This window comes from Condylura cristata, unplaced genomic scaffold (genome assembly GCF_000260355.1).
Source record: "Condylura cristata isolate star-nosed mole 26May11 unplaced genomic scaffold, ConCri1.0 scaffold00008, whole genome shotgun sequence".
NCBI lineage: Eukaryota > Metazoa > Chordata > Mammalia > Eulipotyphla > Talpidae > Condylura > Condylura cristata.
The window spans coordinates 51508327-51529320 of NW_004567109.1; the positions used below are offsets into that span (position 1 = coordinate 51508327).

The following is a 20994-nucleotide window of genomic DNA, read 5'->3' on the forward strand; positions in this document are numbered from 1 at the left end:
AGAAAGAAATGACCAGTAGCTAGTGCTAGATCTTCTGATTAAATAGGTACTAATTAGATAAGGTATTCTGGCCAGATTTTGCAGGATAAAATGGATAAATATAAAACAAGCTTTGTCTCACATTCTGAAGTTCTCTCTGGAAGCTAAATCCGAAGAAGATTCAAAAGAAAGATACCAGCAAAGCCTTAAGCTGGCTGGGTTTATCAAATTATAAATGTATGCAGACATAGTTCTCCAAGATCAGCATTTCTAAATGCAGTATAGAGCTGATCCAAGTGTGTTTAAATTTCAAATGCAAAAGCTCTGCAGAAGCACCAACGAGTATCTGCCGGTTGAATGAATGAGTGCAGCAAGATTAATTCACTTCATGGAATAAGTAGCTCACAATTTAGTTGATTTCCCTTCCAAACAAGTCCTTACCATTCTTTTCTGCTTCTCTGCACTGGGACAGGAGGGCAAGAAGTGTCCATTTTAGCTAATAAGTCCAGACTGTTTACATGCAATTGGTTACTGTTTTTTTCCAGTCTTTATCTATTTTATCCTCACAACTGTATTAAGTTAATTTTCTTTATACAGATAATTTTTACTCATGTGTCCATCATTGCATAGAAAGACTGGCAGAGGTGGTGTTTAAACACAGTACCCCACTATGAGATTCCATGCTTTTCTACCTCCTTTTTTGGTCACTTCCCATTTACACAATGTTTTCTCCTTTCTTTGACTCTCTTTCCTCATTTCTTGTCTCCTTTCCAGGAGTCAAAAAGGTTGCCACCTCCCCTCCCAGTGTGCTTAGAGGGCCTCAGGCACCTCCAACCTGAAAGTACCTTCTCCATGGATCTGAAATGGAAATTAAAGCATTATTTTTAGAAATAGCTCCTACTTGTCTTAAAAATTCCTTAAAAATTCACTCTGAACACCCTCCCTGGTGGCACAACGGGTTAAGGCACAGCACTGCAAGCTAGGCACTGTCGCTTCAGTGCAAGTTCATTCCCAGGCCCCGGAGGTGGCCCACATGGCGCGGCAGACCTCTTCTGACTCATCCACTGCTCCCCTCAGCAGTGTACTTCTTCTATCTGCCTGTTCTGCTCCCCACTCTGTCTCTGAATCCTCTCACTGCCCTTGCACCTCTGGCCTATACCCCAGTTCTATATGCATAAATAAATAAACTTTAAAAAAAAAATTCACTACTGAAATACCAAGACTCACTAAAGGCGTGACTCCTTACATCTTTGAAAAGTAAAATTATAATTTAACTTCTGAGGGAAATAAAAAAACCCTACAGAAATGAAGTATAGGCTTGCAGTCAGGAGTTGGTATAACAACCTTTGAAGAGTGATAAGGAGAAAACCAAAGGCAAACTTTCCCTAGTTCATCTTTTCCTAGACAGCTGACTTTGGTTAAGTTAAGTCAATCAGACTTTGGTTCCTCCAATGGTCTTAATTTCACAAGGATTCCTGGATGCAGCATTGCAGTGTGCTTTGACACAGCCTTGGGACTCTGGGTCCCTGACTGAAATCCCAGCCCTCTCCAATCCTCTCCTCTCCTCTTTACAAGCACATTTCCCTCTAAAAAATTACTTAACCTCTCCCTACCTTGACTTTCTCATCAGTTAAATTGGGTGGGGTGGTGGGGGCGGTGGTTGAAATCCCCATGCCTAATGAGTGATAGGTGTCTCAGAAAATACACAGGAAGAACTTAATAGAATGGTTGTCCCACAGCAAATGCTCTATCAAACGCTTTTATGATGGTTTTGTCATAATCAACTTTTCTTACCAATTTCAACCACCTGTAAATATTTCCCCATGTTTCCCAAAGGCTCATTGAGTTCTGAAAAGTACTTCTGATGTACCATCCCCTTCCACCACCACCCCCCAATGCTAAGAGGAGATACATAATTATTTTGAGGGTGTGTCATTCTTCCTCAGCAACTTTGAATAAATCTATTTTCTTTCTAGATCTGAAAGTGAAGAAAGCAGTTGTGTTTTCTAATGTGTATTTGCCTCACTTTCACAAAGAATAAAATGTCTCATATTCCCAAAGACAATTAACTATTGCCACCATTATAGCAGAACTCAAACCCTCTACTCTGGCACGCTCATTGTTCTATGAAAAACAACAGATAGCTTTCCCTGTAAATGTGAAAAAATACTTCCTTGGCACACGGTAGATACTGGATGAAATCAGAGAGCTTATTTTATCTTCTCTATTGGCAGGGTCCCAGCTTTCTGAACACTTAAGAACCTGAGCCTTTCAAATTCATGGACCCATCAACTAAAAATATGATGCTTCACACAGTCTAAAAAAGATTCCAATTTAGACCAAGAAGAAGTAATTCAACCAAAAAGACTGTCCTTTTCTAGGTTACCTCCCATGAAACTACTTAATCAGCTTTCTCCCCCCTTTCCTTCATGGTTATAGAGTAATGCAAAATAAAGATTTTTACATTTTACTTTGCTAGAACATAATCTTTTCCAGCTTTTAGTGTCCTCCTACACACTCAACAGATTGTGATTTATCTCTCAGAGAGCATACATCCTACCCTTTAGCTCTCTAAGGGAAAGAAGCTCCCTGGGAATTAATAGAAAACAAGCCCAGCTTACCTACGCATCAGGTGTCACAAAGCACAAAGCTCTCCTGAGCCAAGAAAAAATCCTGTCATGAAGAGGATAATTGCTTCCGCATTTAACACCTCCAGAAGGGACATAAATAGCTAAAAGGAGGATATTTTAAAATTATATTAAATCATTCTAGTAGAAAACCTCAAACTTGTAAAAGTGCTAGAAAAAGTGAAGATCAATTAAATATCATTTGCCTTTGAGAGTCCATTTCCTCACGCAGGGTGAGAGAAAACTCCCTCCCTGCAGCTCTGAAGGGGGAGAGGTGACATCATCTGGATGGCAGGAAGTTAACTGGGCTTTGTAAAACTAGATGAATGATCAAGATGATTTTAAAAGACCTTGTGTTTGCCAAGAACTTTTCTTTTGGAGGAGCTGAAGAGCATTTAGTCTTGATATGAGAAGAACAGAAACAGCCTTCTTGGCAATGGTCATTTCTGTCCTATGTCTTCCATTTTCCCCATTTCTCTTCTTCCATCTGCCCACATGACACCTCTTAAACCTACTATCCTTGTCAATAGGTCTTGTTTCACTGCAAAAAGGCAGTATCTCTATTTTTTAAAGATTTATTTATTCATATAAAACTGGGGTACAGGCCAGAGGTGCAGAAGCAGTGAGAGGACTCACCAGAGACAGGGTGGGGAACAGAACAGGCAGATTGACTAAAGTACACTGCTGAGGGGAGAAGCAGACAAGACAGGAGAGGTCTGCTGTGCCATGTGGATCATCTCTAGGACCAGGGATGGAACTCACACTGAAGCAGCTGCAGCCAGCTTCACAGTGCTGTGCTTTAACCCATTGCGCCACTAGGGAGGGCCCCAAAAGGCAGTGTGTCTTATTTGACATCTCTTCTCCATCTCTCATTCCTCCACTTAGCTATGCTTTAGCTGAATTTTTATATTTAGTATCAGATTGGGAGAAATGTGATGCTTAAATCATGGTGAGTTATAATTCAAATAACACAGAGGTTTGAAAGCCAATTTTGTTCAAATTAGTGATTCAACCATTCTGATGACATCAAGACTTGGCTAAGCTTGTAGTTCACAGAGACTCATGAAAGGAAAAAAATGAGAATCCAGATCCCATATAACACCTAAACTATAAGCCTGCACCACACCAGCAAAACTTCTCACACAGCTTAGGAAGTCACAAACATAACACCAGCCCTCATCCTAACGGGTGAAGAAATTTCTTTGTCTCTTTCAATATGCTCCCAGGGAACTAGCAGACTTTGAAATAGCTATAAGTATATTTACTGATGCAATTGTCAAACAATCCACAACAAAAAGTTAGTGTAATGTTAGTTTTACAGCAGTTCTTAATACTTAAGTTCTTAAGACATGGTTAGGATTCAGTATGTTCTCTGTAAATGTTGCATTGATAAGAATGAATCTAGTTCACCAGAAGAAGCCTAATTACTTATCCTGATGGGGGAAGTCCATGTGACATTACATGTATTTGACGGGGCAGAACTCTTTCCATCCTATCCAGCTTCTCACCAAAATCCTTACTAAGAACTTTATAACAATAGCATTCACCATGTGAATTGGTGAGTGTATATGTGTGTGCGCATGAGCACGAGAGAGAGAGAGAGAGAGAAATAAAGGGGATGGCTATTTTATTCAGTTAAACCTATACAAGGGCATTTTTTTTATGACAGTGGTCACATATCGACTAGTCTCAAAATGTCTCCAAGTTTAGCTCATGTATAATAATCAAATGATAAACTAAACATTGCTACCCAAATTGCATAGAACCCTACTCTCCGAAGAGGGAGAATACAAGTATTATCTTCATGTACATAACACTGGAAAAACTACTCATTCATTCCGTCCCAGAGCACAGACACTCTGCATGTTTTTAAGGGAGCCTATGTCTCCCTCCCTACCGTGACCCCTGCCTGCTTCACTTGATATTTGAGTATGGCTGGACTCTAGATGCATCCGCCTGGAACTCTGGGAGCACAGCCACAATGATGGCAATACCCTGAGGCACTGTAGCATCCTGCAGAAAGCAAAAGCCTTCGCCTAATTTCCATGACTAGTTTTCCACACTGCAGCAGCCAGTTGACTAGAATTCCGATTGACAAGAACTTATGGTAATTCCTGGAAAGAACAAGGGTGTGAAGAACAGCCTGATTTCTCTAGTGTTGATCAGAGCCTTTCTACTTGGCTACTCCACGTCTATCTCATGTTCTGCTAGGATATTCTTGTGGAAGTCACCAATGATGTCTATGTGTATAGAAATCTACTCAAAGAATGAAAAAATTACTACTAGATATATATGCACCCCTATGTTCATTGAAGCACTATTTTACTATTTTAAATGCAGCCAAGTTATGGAATCAACTTAAATACCCAGAGAAAGATTAGTGGGTCAAGATATGGAACTACTATTCAACTACAAAAAAAAAAAAACACAAACTCTTGCTCTTTGTGACATCATGGATGGAACTGGAGGGGATTATGTTAAGGGTAATAAGTCAAAAGGAGAAAAACAAATACTGGATAATTCATTCATGTGAAAAATAGAGTAACAATACATTGCAACAGACAAAACAAAATCAAAACAAACCCTAGAGGGTCCCCCCCTAGTGGTGCAAGAGGTTAAGTCTCAGCATTATGAAGCTCTCAGCAGCTACTGCAACATGAGTTCAATCCTAGGTCAGGGAGCTGACCCATCTGGCACAGCAGACCTCTCCTGTCCCGCTGCTGCTCCTCTCAGCAATGTATTTCTGTAGATCTGCCTGTCTGCTCCCCACCCTGTGTCTGGTGAATCTTTTTACCTCCCACTCCCCCACACTTCTGGCCTGCACCTCAGCTATTGTATGCATAAAAAATGAAACAAATCTTTTTTTTTTTTTAAAGATTTATTTATTTGTACATACAGAACTGGGGCACAGGTCAGAGGCTCAGGAGTGGCGAGAGGCCCCACCAGAGACAGAGTGGGGAGCAGAACAGGCAGATCAATGAAGTACACTGCTGAGGGGAGCAGCAGGCGGGTCAGGAGAGGTCTGCCACACCATGTGGTCACCTCCGGGGCAGGCAGGAATCTAACTCATGAGGAAGTGGCTTTAGCTTCTCAGTGCTGTGCTTTAACCCACTGCGCCACCAGGGAGGGCCGAAACAAATCTTTTTCAAAAATCCTAGAAATATTATTGTGTAACTGAGATCATTAGAAGAAGAGGGAGGGGTGGGAACAACACAGGGAGGGAGTACAATGATCTATGGTAAAGGACTATGAGTGATTTACACATTGTTGTAAACAAATGTTATTGCAATAAAAAATAAATACATATTTATTATCAAATTAAAAAAATTATGGTTGCATCAAACTGGGTCCCTATATAATTATCTGGATTGGTTCATTCCCCAACACAAACACACACATATCTTCCCTGGATTTCAGTTATCCTTGCAAATAATAATCATAGTAACAATAGTGATAACTGTCATTTAAGGAGTGCTTCCTATGTACCAAGTACACTGCTAAATTGACATTTGTCTCATTTAATTCTCTTGACAATTTTTGAAAGACACTGTTATCCTCTTCTTACAAATGAAAAGCCAGGCCCTCCCTGGTGGCAAAACAGGTTAAAGCACAGCATTGCAAGTGAGCCAGCTGCTTCAGTGCAAGTTCAATCCCCACCCCAGAGGTGACCCACATGGCATAGCAGACCTCTCCTGACCCACCTACTGCTCCCCTTAGTAGTGTACATCATCAATCTTCCTGTTCTGCTTCCCACTCTGTCTCTGGTGAAGCCTCTCCCTGCCCCTGTGCCTCTGACCTACACCCCAGTTCTGTATACATAAATAAATAAATCATCAGGGGAACGGGATCAAAAATGGGGGGGAGGGAAGCGCACGGGACTATGGTGATGGCACACAGGTGACTCGGTGATGGGAAACCCTCGGGGATTACAATTGAGATTTTAAAAAATGTACAAAATGATGTAAAAATAAACTGTCAAAAAATGAAAGAAAAAAAATAAAACAAAACTTCAAAATAAATAAATAAATCATCAAAAAAGAGAAAACAAATGAAAAGCCATTGGCAGAGGGATAGTATAAATAACTTGCTCATAGGCATAATGCTTAAGTAGCAGAACTCAAACTTAAATTCAGTGTAGAGTGATTCCAAGATCTACCAACTTGAGCACGATGAAAAGCTGCTTTCAAACTTACACCAATGTTGTTAGTACGCTACAACAGGCCCCTAAAAGTTCAGCCTCTTCATGTTCATTCCTGCTTCTTACATTCTAAGAACTAGACCCTTTGGACTTGATATCATTCCTCAAATTCTTGTCCATTTCTATAATAAAATTACTTGCACATTATGGTGATTAGCATGGGGCTGGTACTCTAAAGTTTTTAATTTCCCTCTTCTACTCTTTCATGACTCCTACCCACATATATTCCATTTATTCTGTCTGTAACTTTCTTTCTCCTTTCTGTGTCCAGCACATTCTGAACCATTTTTTTAAAGTCATTTGGTTAATTAGACCTCAATATGAAAAATTCATTTGGAATATTTCTGTCATTACTCTTAATCACTAAAAAGTCCCTGGCTGTGTTCACAATTTAATACAGGGACAAAGTTTAAATGTTTGCTAAATTCAAACTTCTTAAGGAAAGTCATCATCCAGAACTTAGAGGAGAACACATATTTCATAAACTTTATAATATTTCTGATTTATGAAATGTCACCATAAATTCTCACTGAAGAGAACTAGGGAAGAAAGAGGAGATATAGAAAGAAAAGGAAATGAACAGAAAGGAATTGCCAGGAAAGAGAATAAGAGAGGAAAAGAAAAGAAAGTAGAAAAGGAAGAGTTTGGAGTCCATACTTTCAATTTCTAATGATCATCAAAGATTAGTTTGTATTAAAATAGAAACATTTCTATCATATTTAGCTCCATGTTTCTTATAGCTCCCTGCTGTAACTCAGCCAATCACTGAATGCTGATCTGACAAACTCAACAAATCAATGGAAGACAAGCTTTAGGAATTTTTAAGTTCAATCATCAGTGTTAGTAAGGTCTTTATTTTATTTATGATGCACAGCTAATTTTTAAATTTCATTGTAAATAGAAAAAAATGATATTGTTTTTGCTATTTTAAATGAGGCTCATTTCCTAGAAGTTATAATTATATATGTAGTTTTATTATTATGCAAATAAAATCTCAGGAGAACTTGATTGTTGTTTACTACATATTTTTATAAAGAATATAATTATAGTTTTTAGAAAACTAGTTAGAAAATACAAAGTGTAGGTCTTTTTTTCCTTCACCTCAAAATCAGGTAATAAAAATTATATGCTTCAGTAACCCTCAAATTTGTTGCAAAAGGTATTGTGTTATTTTTATATTTTTAAGATTAAAAATAAGTAATTCAATGTAATCTAAAGGTACAACGTTCACTGCCATCTCAGATTGAAAAGACTTTAACGTTCTCTATGGTTTCTCTCATGTTAATAAACAGAGTTGTTAAGAAGAAAAAGCCAGAGAAATGAAAAATATTTTCTCACCACTCCTCATCTGCTCAACCTCACAGAAGTGTGTTCCAGTGGGAGTGTGAATAAATGCGTGCACGTGTTTAACCCCATTCTGAAAATCAGAAAAAGAAATCATTTCCAATAAATGCTCAGCATGTCATAAAGCCAATTTTCTTAATTAAACTTAGAGCACAAATAAGTGTGGTAACCTTTTCAAAACGTTTCCAAGGGACTTCTTCCACGTAGACTTGAGCTCGGGTGACATGGTTAAAAGAAGAAAGAAAATGCTCACAGATATTCATAGCAAAGGATTCTATGCTTTTGATCTGAAAGGAAAAAAAAAAAAAGCTAGTGAGCAAAAAATATTTGCTCCACTTAAAAATAAAATTTAAATACTATGGAGCTCTCTTGCTCAATCAAGTGCTTTTTAGAATTAGAGAAGCATGGAGCCTCAGATGAATTAACTGGTCCTTATGCCAGTTTTTCATCGAGTTGCTAAGTGTAGTAAATAGATCACCATCAGCAGGTAAGGCTCTATCCTAATTCTAAAAGAAGCCTGTTTTGCAGAGGGGATGTATTAATCAATGGATAAACTAAAAAGTAAGTTAACATTTAGATTCTCCTTATTTATAGTAAACTAGACATCACTCATACGAAGACAGCATTGTAATCTACTCCATAACTCTCAGGTCTCTTTATCAAGTCAGCAAACAGAGCTTCTAGTTTCTTAAGGAAAAGTGCAAATTTAAAAGGTCTTTTAAGCTTCTTTGTTTTGTATTATGGCATTCTATTGACCATCTCTACTTCCCCTTCTCTACCAAGCAATTTCTCATTTCCATATAAATTCCTCATGTGAATCTCTAGGTCATGTTTCCATGGTCTTAGCACAGCTTACAGCTTATGGTTTTGCTGATATTTATGGTGGGCTATTTGTACAGGCTGCCCTGGGACAATTCTGTTTTATACTAGTTAGCCCAGAATAATTATTCATAGATCTGATCTCATTTTCAAAACTGTCCTGGTTTGGATATAAAAAAAATTATATGGTCACTCTATCTAAGAAAGACTGAATTGAAGCTGTTTTTAATATCCAGGTCCCTTTCTTCATTTTTTGTTCTTTTGCATAGTATAGACTGTTATCAGGCTGTTTTTGGCAAGGTAATCCAGACGCCATTTTCAGTTTATTTTTTTTTTAAGTAATGCCTATTTCCATAGCCCTATCTATGCTTGCTGGGCCATGCTGGTTAACAAGAGAAAGGTTCAGGTTGGAGACAGGCCTTGTGGAAATTATATTTTAATTAGCTTACTCATTTCATCCCTTGAATGCAGATTTCATACAAAAACATGAGAAAAGAGGCTTTCCAATATATATTTCTTGTCCTTCTAGACTTCTGTCACAAGTAAAATTATCTGCTAGTGATCCAGTAACACTTCACTCACACATAAACCTGAGGCTCAAGTGCTGGAAAAGATATTTTATCAGCTATGAGACCCCTTTGAAGAGTACAGTTACCACCATATGTGGATATTAAGTGGTAATGGAATTGAGAAAATCAGGAAGGCATTAAAAGTTGGACAAGTAGATTTCAAAATGCATCTTATAGTAAAATTTTTCTTCTGCAATAACATCAGGGAAGTAAAAAGTATTTTCTTCTGTAAATGCATACCATTCTAAAAGGAACAAAAAAAAATGACCTAAAGAAATTATGACAAAAATGTATTAGAATGTTTCCTGAAATGCTCTCAGGGTCTTGATTTGCCAATGATTTGATAATTAAGAAATGGGATCTAGAACTGTTGAATAGGTTTCTCTGCCTAAAAGACATTGCAGTGAATTGAGAACCAAGAAAGGAAGACGTGTTGTGTTGTTGTTGTTGTTTTTTTTTAAGTAAGTTTTTCTGTAAGTTTGCAAAATTTAGAATAGAAAAAAATTGTAAATGACTTAAAAGTAAAAATGGGGTTAAACAGATATATCCTTCAGGGGAGGGGGAAGAAGAGGGATGCAAGAAGGGAGGGAGGAATGTGGGGGACTGTGGTGATGATGTGTGGGTGAATGGGGCGGAGTACACATTGTTTTAAAATGAACAATAATACAAATAGATATGTAAATTAGCAATTTTTTAAAATGAGGTTAAAAATTAAGGGAACTTGAAATGAACAAATAACATCCACATGTAGAGTGAATTCTGCATCAAGACTGGCAGAAACTTAGGGAAAGGAAGCACATACCCCTTTTAACTTTGCCAAGACATGTACTGTGTTCTTGATGGTGTCTGTTGGGATGATGTCTGAATTATCTCCATGCAGGTAATCTTTTTTGGAGCCCAGAGTGAGTTGCACTGAAGTTGCCACCTCTTTAATGGTATGATATTTTCCATTTCGTTGAATATGGAGAACTTTTACCATGTCCTTCCCATAGCCAGTTCTAACAAACTCCACCTCATCATTCTACAAAGAAAACATAGGCATCTCATTGAGGAAAATAAATGAAAGAAAAACATGAGCTGCAACTTCTTCAAACCTTCATTTTTGCTAGAATAATAAAAAGCTAGATTCAGAGTATTTGTGACACCTTTGAAGAAAAATGAGGACTTGTCTGGAGAAAGGAGAGCCCCCCAAGAAGATGAAAACAGACAAGTAGATGACTTTCTTTCTTTTTTAAAGATTTATTTATCTATGCATACAGAACTAGGGTACAGATCAGAGGTGAAGGGGTGGTGAGAGGATTCACCAGAGTCAGAGTGGGGAGCAGAACAGTACACTGCTGAGGGGAGCAGCAGGAAAGACAGGAAAGGTCTGCCATGCCATGTGGGTCATCTCCCTGGAATCCAACTCACAATGAAGCAGCTGCAGCTAGCTTTATAGTATTGCACTTTAACCTGTATTGCCACCAGGGAGGGTTCATAGGTTTTTTAAATAACAAAAACAACTGTACCTCCTGTATCACAGTATTTACTCTGTCTTGCTTAATACCTATTAACTTAATCCTTTTTAAACAGATCTGCGAAATAGTATTCCTGAACTGAGGTTCAAACTGACTTGCCTTTCGTTACACAGCTAGTAAAGGACAGAACCAGGATTCATACCCAGGTCTGCTGACTCTAGATCATCTGTGTCTATTCACTGCATAAATTTTTTTTGAACAATATTAACTAGAAATGATTATATTCCCTTTTTTATAGACAGTGATATTCTGAAGAAAATACCTTGTGATCAATAAAAACAATTTAAAAATTGCTGTTTCTCTTTGCTGCCGGGAAGAAGACTAATTAGTGACTGGGTCCAGATTACCTTCAGGAGTGCAGACCAGGGGCCATCTGGCTGCAGAGAAAGCTACGCATTTAGCAAAGAGACACTTAATAAAAGCCTGATGATTGATTCATTAGTGCCCTTGTCTGAAACTAGAGCCTTCACTAGTGAAAATGTCCTCTCCACAACTAGGATCTGCGAGAATGGTTCCTGGGCTTTATTGGTGTTTGAGAGGAGAGGTAGGAGGAAATAGGGACAGAAAAACCTATTTTACTTAGCATGGAAATTGAACATTAAAATGGTAATGGAAAAAGGTGACAAAAGTAACAGCAAATCAAAAACAACACACAGTGAAAGTCTGGGAGTGTGACAGACTTAGGTAATAAGCAGAGAGGCCAGAGGCTACCTAACAGTGTTTGGGTGAAAAAATACCAGGTCTTTGGGAAGGAATTTTAAAACACTAACCGACATCAGAAGTTATTGTTTTGTTCTTAATCAAAGTGTGGGAGAGAGGCTGTCTTAGCCACTGGAGAGAGCACCTGGTAGCACTCGCTACTCAAGATATCCTGAGGGTTTGCAGTGTCTGCAGTTAGTCACCCCTATATGGGAGGGACGCCTGGAAGGGACAACGTTTGGAGAGCTCTGCAAAAGCCTCTGCCCCAATCTTCAGGTTGTGATGCATCTTCAGAAAAGGGCCTAATAAGTAATTCCACCCCTTGGTATCTACCCAAAGAATACACAAATGCTAACTTGAAGGAATCTATGCTCTCTCAAGTTCATTGCAATTCTATCTGTAATAAATAACCTAGTGATGGAGACCACATTAGTGTTCCAAGGCACAAGAGTGGATTAAGAAAAGGAGGGATAGATAGAAACACAACAGACTATTACTCAGTAGTTTAAAAGAAAAAGAAAGGGCCCTCCCTGGTGGCACAGTGGATTAAAGCACAGCACTAAGAAGCTAAAGCCACTTCAGCATGAGTTTGATCCCCAGCCAGGGAGATGACCCACATGGCGCAGCAGACCTCTCCTGACTCACCAGCTGCTCCCCTCAGCAGTGTACTTCATCGGTCTGCCTGCTCTACTCCCCATTCTGTCTCTGGTGAATCCTCTCACTGCCCCTGCACCTCTGGCCTGTACCCCTGTTCTGTATGCATAAATAAAGAAATCTTTAAAACAAAAAAAGAGAGAGAAGAACAAAAAGACAACATAGCAAATAACATAGATAGAACTGGTGGGGATGATGCTATGTGAAATAAATCAGAAGAAATATTCCTATGTGGAATATGGAGAAACAAAACAACAAGCACAACTTAACCCAAATGAACCCTGAAGGTGTGACTGTAGGCTTGAAGCTACCAGACAGGGAAGGAAGAGGCAGAGTAAAATGGCGAAGAGGCCTGCTAGACCATGGCAGAGGACTATCCGTGGTGGGTGTGATGACTAACATCTGAGGAGGGGTGACCTAGTCCTCAATCATATATGGTGTTGCAAACCAATGCTATTTCAAAAAACGGTTGGTCTGCTAGGGAAAGAGGCACTGTTTTGTGGTTAGATGGACTCAAACCAGATCCATGTATCACTTTGTGGCTTATGGTATCTGAGTCTTAATTTCCTCATTTGTAAAAAATGGCGACAACAACCCCCACTAAACAGGGTTACTGGTGAATGGGAAAGACCTGGCTCAGTTTCTAGAACCTAGTGTGGTGCAATGAGATGAACCCCAGTAAGAGTTGCTTGTCAGGTTGGCTGTGGATGCGGAAACAGCACAGGTAGCAGAGGGGAACTTGAGGAAAGCCTCTAAATTTTGGATTGAAAACAGGAACACACTGTGTCTTGGTCCACTTGAAGGGAGAAGCTTAGCTGACTTGGGGCCTCTGCATGGTATGGGCGGGAGCCAAGACCAAAGGTCTTTGAGATCATCGCTTCCCAGCTTACACAGCTCCACAAACATTACTCTTAGTACCCTGCCACCAGATACCTCAGGTTGGTGGTTACTAATCTGTGAGTGGAAGTGGTCTATACCTGACACAAAGAGATTAATCATGGCTGCCCTACACAAACCTCTGCCTGCTCCCTGCTCCCTATTTCAAACAGCTTCAGCTTACCTAAGCTCACTGGGTCTGCCCAACCTTTCATGCTTTATCTACCTGTGGACCTTTACATTTGTTATTTCTTCTTTCTTGAAACTCTTTCCTTCCTCTCTACCAGATCATCACCCTCTTCACCTGCCTAATTTCTAGTCATTCTTTGAGTCACTTCCTCTGCATAAACTATCCCAAACAGTCAAGGCTGGGTTAGTAGGTGCTCAAAATGCTCAGTTACACCTTATCAGAGTCTTTCAGCAGGGCCTGACAGGACAAATAGTGGCGCATACCACCACTGGGGATGCTCCTCCATAAGGCCTCCCCAGTCTGGTAACTCATCAGAGAAATCAGAAACAGATGCCAGATTCTTAGTGTGTATAATGCTGAGTGTGGTACGGGGGTCCATGTCCAGAATAACAGAACAGTAACATGTGAGGGTTGCTCTCCTCTGGAGTGTGGGCAGGTGCTGAGAAGGTGGCCTGTGGACCTGTGTGAGAGTCAAGCAGCTCAATGGGAATCTTTGCTCTGCCATCTATTACTTCTGTTAATGGAGTCAAAGTTTTCCATCTATTAAGTGAGTATAATGGCAGTGTCACCCCTCAGGATTGTGGTGAGGATTACATGAGAAAAAGCAAAATTTGCCTTTAAACTTTAAAAAAGTAACTGAGGCCTTCCTGGTGCCCTGGAGCTAAGTCTCAGTACTATCACTGCAACAGCCTGAATTCAATTCCCAGCCAGGGAGGTGACCCAGATGGCTGGCAGACCTCTCCTGACCCGCCCGCTGCTCCCCTCAGCAGTGTACTTCATTAGTCGTCCTGTTCTGCTCCCCACTTTGTCTCTGGTGAATCATCTCACCCTCTCCCCACAATGCCTCCCAGTTCTACACACACAAAAAAGAAGTGCCTGGCAAATAATGAGTGTTCAATGACTGTTATAATTGTCACTGATAGATATTTTACATCACTGATAGATATTTTACATCACAGTTACTTCCAGGTACGATCAAGAACACTCAGGCTGCACACCAATGCAGAGCCGGGGTGGCTGAAATCAGAGACGAATGCAGTGACACATCCTATCTGCATTCATCTGTACTTGACTTTCTCAGACATGACTTGAGGAAACCAAGTCACAGACTTCCTGGAGTCATCAATTCACAAGTGTATCAACTTCCTTAAGTAAGTAACACTCTGGACAAAAATATCAGCAAGAATAAATTTTGACTTGGCTCTACACAAGAAAAATCTCCATTTTTTTCAAGAGTGAACTTGATGTAGTATCTAAGCTTGTCAATTTTCAGTGCTTCCAACCAAAACTTATTACAATGTTTAACACAGTTACTTCAAACAAACAAAAAAAATGCACATCTCCTTTCTTAGACATATCTTGACATATAAAGGGGTGGAGAAGATTATTTGCCTGCAAGTAATGTTGGCGAAAACTCAGAGATTTTGTTTTTAAGATTTATTTGTTTATACCTATAAGAATTGAGGTGTAGGCCAGAGGTGCAGGCAGGGGGTGAATGAGAGGATTCACCAGAGACTGAATGGGGAGCAGAACAGGCAGATTCACTAAAATACACTGCTGAGGGGAGTGGCAGAGGAAGCAGGAGAGATCTGTTGCGCCATGTAGGTCATCTCCCTGGCTAGCCGTGGAGTCCTGACTCATGCCGTAGTTTCTGGGATAGCTTGATAGTGATGTCTTTAACTCGTGTCACCAGGAATGCCCGAACTCAGCCATTTTAAATGAATCTTAACAATTTGCACATCAACGAGATGGTGAATGTTTTCTTATTTCCAGAACATATTAAAAATGATGTTATTATCACTACAAGTCTGTGGGTACTTAGCCTGAAGTCTGCTAACTTCTAGAAGGCCCAGGGGATGGATTTAAGGAGGAAAAAAAATAGGAAAACTTTGATAATCTTAAATTCTTAAATGACTACTATTTTTTCTTAAATCTTAGAAACACTTCTATAAGCATTATATCTACTTCTAGCTATGTAGGGCCCATTATACCTGTATAATGCCAATTCCACTTCAGTGCTCTCTGTTAGATGAAAGGCCTGGGTGAAGAGACCGTCTCTTTCTCTCTGTATGTGTCTTTGGAATGGACCAAAGAAGCTCTTCTACTTCTCTGCTTAATTTTTTCCTTTGCCTGAGTAATTTCTTGGTTATTCATGAACAGAAAGACTTCAGAGAAAAATGGTAATATGAGAAAAAGGAGCACTCGTATGAACAATCTTATTATCACTTTGATGGATCTTAACAATACATAATGATAGGAACAATAATGATGAATAATAACCTTAGAGGCAGCTGGTATTTTTTTTGGCTGCCTAGGATCTACTAAATGTCAAATGGAAAAATGTTGATATCTAGTAGAAAATGTCATGTTGCTTTAGGCTGTAGTTTATTTTTGCTACCAAGGGGGGTTATGTTCAAAGTGTGATTCTAAAGGGATTTGTCAAGTAGGTGTTTTAAGAACAGTATAATAATTCATATGCATAATTATGGTAGAAAGAAAGGGTGACCTGTTACCTAAAGGACTACATTTGCAGGTGCTCAGTTACTTGCAAAACTCAGCCTATCGCCAAAAGGAAATACTAATTTTCTTGCCAATTTCTCCACAAAGCCTTTGAACAGGGAACCAAACAAGGCCTTCAGGTGCATTTAGGATTGGGTCCAAGAAGCCCTATAAAGAACTGATGAAGACCTCCAGAAAATGTGCTTTGAAGATAATTTCATGGAAATGCATACATTGAAAGATGTGTCTTATGGTATAAATCTTGAAAATAAAAATGTATAGTAACAACATTTAGTGAGGTTTTGATATGTTTCTAGAAATTTGCATATATTATTTCCTCTAATTCTTTAAGAGAACCCTGTAAAGTAGAATTTACTATTGAAGTTTTACAAAAGGAGGCCCTGGGATTAGATAACATGCCAAGGACACAGTTTTGAGGTTACAGAGGCAGGATGAGAACCCAGATTATATGCCCCTCAATGAGATACTCTTTGCCACCACATCAGGTCCCTGTACCTCATTGGTGCCTGCACCTCACTGATGATCAGCCCCTCCCTCCACTCTTTAGTGAATGAAAGGATTCACCCTTATCCCAGTAGAAGAAGGGAATGGTCATGCAAACTGTCGAAACTTATATTTCTATACCATTTTAAAAACTTTGCCACCCATTGGGAACTACATTACCTTATCTATTTTTCACAAAATTACTGAAAGTTGGCAAAACAAAATCTCATTTTAAAATAAGTTACCTCACTATGGTGGTGGCACAGGGGTGATTTGGTGATGGGAAACCCGTGGGGATTACAATTGAGATGAAAAAAAAAATGTGAAAAATGAAAAAAAAAAGAAAAAAAAGAATTAAAAAAAAAAAAAAAAGTTACCTCAGCACCATTAAGTGAGTTACCCAAAGTCACATAGCTGACTGGCAGGGTTTTGTTGAGATTGTAGAGTTCTTAATTATACAGTCTACTAGGCAGGACTTACCACACAACAAGAGTTGCCCCCTTGTCTAAAACACCACTTTTTATAGCATGTCAATATTTTTTTTCAATTACAAGGAAATTCTAATTCTGATTGATATCATGTTTCTAGCCAGCACAGCTAAGCTACAAAAGAGAGGGAGAATTGAGGTGATTGCCCTTAAGGGCAGGATGAATGCTCCATTTCATGCCTTCAACAACAGGAAACTACATTGAATTGAACATTGACCTTTATCTGGATAAAGACCATTGAAAACATTAGTGATGTGGGCTTATTTGTGGTCATCAGAACCATATGATCAAAAGTTTGTTTTTTGTACATCTGCAAGGACAAGGAAATAGCTGTGGCATGGGAAAAAAGCAAACAAGGATAGAAGGAACGATCATTTAAGCAGCACCAGATAACTGCCTGAGCTTATATATGGAGCATCAGAATGCACTCTTTGAAAGTAGGGATCAGGAGACCCACCTTCAGAAGAGAAGTTGGTGAGCACACCTACTTGTTTCATCCTTTTCATCAAAATACTCCAAGTCCCCTTTCCTTTCTCCTACAACAAGTACATCAACCTTTTCCTCCTCTGTCACATTCTGCTCTTCACTCAGTACATCAACAGTCTTGTAAAAGTTTGAACAAAAATAAAGTCAAACTTAAAAACATTTTATTTAATATAAACCATACCTCAAAAAGCTACTGAAAATAAATGAAGTTAGCAGCCTGACTCCTGGGAGTTCTCACAGGATGACTGGATTTTGATGAATACAGCACAAATTTTGAAACTTTATTTCTAACTCACAGCCCCCAATCCAAAATACTGACCATAGCAAGGTACTGTGAGAATAAGTTTTTGAAACAAAAGATAGAAAAATCTGATTGCAGCAACTTCAGGTATTGAAATTATCATGTACAAAATCTAAAAAATGACATTTTTATAGAAATAAGAGAAAATTGAGCATATCTTCTCTTAAACAAGAAACAAGTCAAGTAAATTTGAAAAAAAAATACAACAGAACTAGAAATACAGTGGTAAGTGCTTTCAAAAAACACATTAAATATAGAAAGAATTAATTATTTGGAAGAAGCAGAATAAGTAGTAGATTAATGTTGCCAGTGAGTCAACTAGAGAACTGAAAGATAAATTTATATAAAGAGTCAGGGATTAATGTACTCATATAAAAGATAGAATATGTGAAAGACACATAAAATTTAATCGGAAGACAAGATAGAGAAAATGTGGAGGTGGCACAATTTAAAGAAATGAAGACTGAAATTTTTCAATATGGTAAACACACACACATTATGAAAAAAGAAGGAAATACCACCTTTTGTGACAATATGGATGGAGCTTGAGTACATTATGCAAAGGGAATTGAAATAGAGAAAGATAAAATACTTATTATCACACACACACACACATATACATACATATAGCATCTAAACCAACAAAACAAAAATTTAGTTCATAGATACAGTGAATAATGGCAAGAAGTTTAGGTGGGTAAAGAGTCAAAAGTTATAAACTTTCGATTACAAAATAAAATAAATCATGAGAATGCCAGGTAAAGCATGGTAAATATATGCAATATTCTTTTGCATATTTGAAAGTTGCTAAGACAGTAGTCTCAAAACTTCTTATCACAAGAAAAAATAACTTTGGAACTATCTAAAGGGGTTGTATGTTAACTAAACTTATTGAAATTATTTTGAAATACAACTATCAACTCATGTTGTATACCTCAAGTTAATCTAATGTTATATGTCAATTATATCACAATTTTTAAAATTACAGTGTGGTAATCAAGAAGGAAACGCTGAAGCAGAAAAGAATTAAGATTAAAATTTTTAATGAATAAATGCAAACTTTCAACCATAAATAAGAAACCCATTACCAAGAGAATATCGTTGTTCACTATACTTGCCCAAGTTATTATGAAAGAATTTCCTGATATTTTTGGAGTTAATCATGTTGTGAAGAAGACATGGTATTTTTTATAATATTGTACTGAAGCTTCTGAATAACACTTTGTCCAGTTTACTTTTTCTTTATCCAACAAATTCACTGTTTCTTTACCCATTACTTTTGTTGTTTTCAGAAAAAAAAGGGTCACTCTAAATTCCCATATGGAATCTAGGCTAATGTTGAAATCCCTGGAGCCCTTCAAAATTCTGGTGTAATATTTAACACCTACTGATTGCATAAGTGACTTTGTACAGTTAACAGCAAAAATGGAGATAAAACACTTACTGAAATCAACATCTGAAAACAAGCAACCTAACAGTGTTTTTGCTAACCTTAAAATAAAATTGATTTAGTAAAATTAGATTTAGGGGACATTCTAATACCCAACATGTCTTTCAGTCCAACCACAGGAAGGGATTGATTGTAGTCAAAATATTCTTAGCTAACATTTACGGATCATTTGCTATTTTACCAGGCACTGTGCTAAGCATGTAAAACAGGAATTATTTTATATCCTATTTAACAAAGATCTTTAGCCTACATAATTGAAAACAAGTTGTATCCTCTAAAGACATCCGTGAATCCAATGCTTGGTGTATACAGCTATTTCCACAAATCATCAAAAGTTTTTATAAGATAAATAAAAAATTATTTTATTTCACATTCACTTAGGAAGTAAACATGATATGGAATCTTTGAAATATGAAAGAAAAGGTTGTAGTTGTTGAAATTCTTTTTTCCAAATGCAGTGAAAATATATGTAAAACAATATGATACCACAGAATTACCAGAAAAATATCCCTTGATTTATCAACTGGAAGAACAATGAATCTAGGATAAACACAGTGTTAGCCTCAGGTCAATGAGTGTGGACGCATCACCAAGAAAATCTTATAAAAGATGTAGATTCCTTAACCCAACTGGAAGGATTCAGATCAAGCAGCTTTGTAGGACTTCTGTTACTTTTATGGACAGACTTCTGTCACTTTTATGGACACCACAGGAAATTATGGATGGATAGTCCTTCACAAAACTCTTAAGAGAAACCAAGTCCCAACCTCACTTTTCTTATAAATCCTGAGTATCCTGACAAGTTCCAGCCCAGCCAAAGAAATGATCCCATTTTGCAAATTTCTCTCTATTTTGTCTGGATCCCTAAGTGACTCTGATTTGGATCCCTGATGAGAAAACAAATCAGTCCTAAGGTTTTCCAGACATCAGATAAACTGCTATTGACTATGTCAACATTCAAAAGCATTGCACACTTAAAGACACTCTTTTCATATGTTTAGTTACCCCTTCCCACCTTCCAAAAGAGAATGGTCTCACCTTTTTATAGTCATTATAGTAATAGGCCATTTTTTCTTAACCGTCAACGTCAGATTCAGTTTTAAGAATGAGAAAGAATAGTTTGGGCAAAACAGATATTTGTGACATTTTCTATTTGGCTAGTAAAGCCATGGGTCAATATGTTCACCTGATTGCATTAAAGCCTATTGGGTCCAAGGCCTCTTTAAAAAGTTAAACTCCCCGTTGAATGGCTATCACCAGGAGGTGGAGAAGATATGTAAACATCTTTGGTAAGATACAGAAGAATTTGCTCTTTGATCTCTTTGAAGTACCCGTCAGGAACTATCTCTTGCATAGAGAATATTACCAATGACAGATTCTAATTATGACGAACCAGATAAGGGTTTTGTCATTTCTGTATAATGTGTGAACCACAGCACAGGTATTTGCTCACCCTCAGTGACAATCATGAGGGTGATACACCACAATGTTTAATTGCACGTCTGCTTATTAACATGAGTTCCTCTATCTGCTGAACTTCTGCTATACAATGTTCACTTCAAAGAGTTAACTCTCTATATATCCCTTTTTTTCTCCCCAGAACTTTTAGTTGACTCTGCAAACCGGGAAACAAGTCAGCACAAAGGCAGCTGCAGTCACGTTGGCATGTGGTGACAGACCTGCACAATTACATGGGACTCAACGCATTCTGCCCAGACAGCGAACCGCAGAGGTAAATGAAATCCAACATCGGAGCCGACACAGCCCAAGAGAGACCTGAAGCTCGGAGCTCAG

General features: G+C 38.3%; 1 protein-coding gene across 1 annotated transcript in view; it reads right to left on the bottom strand.

Moving 5' to 3' along the window:
* The window catches only part of LOC101628763 (uricase), a 28917-nt gene extending 8649 nt beyond the window's left edge, over positions 1-20268 (bottom strand). Inside the window, exons 1-4 of the mRNA XM_004679162.1 lie at positions 20239-20268; positions 10339-10557; positions 8319-8435; positions 8143-8221 (exon numbers count right to left, since the gene is read on the bottom strand). Of these exons, the coding sequence (XP_004679219.1) occupies positions 8143-8221; positions 8319-8435; positions 10339-10557; positions 20239-20268 (445 nt within the window). The remainder of the gene's footprint in view (positions 1-8142; positions 8222-8318; positions 8436-10338; positions 10558-20238) is intronic.
* Positions 20269-20994: the final 726 nt, after the last annotated feature.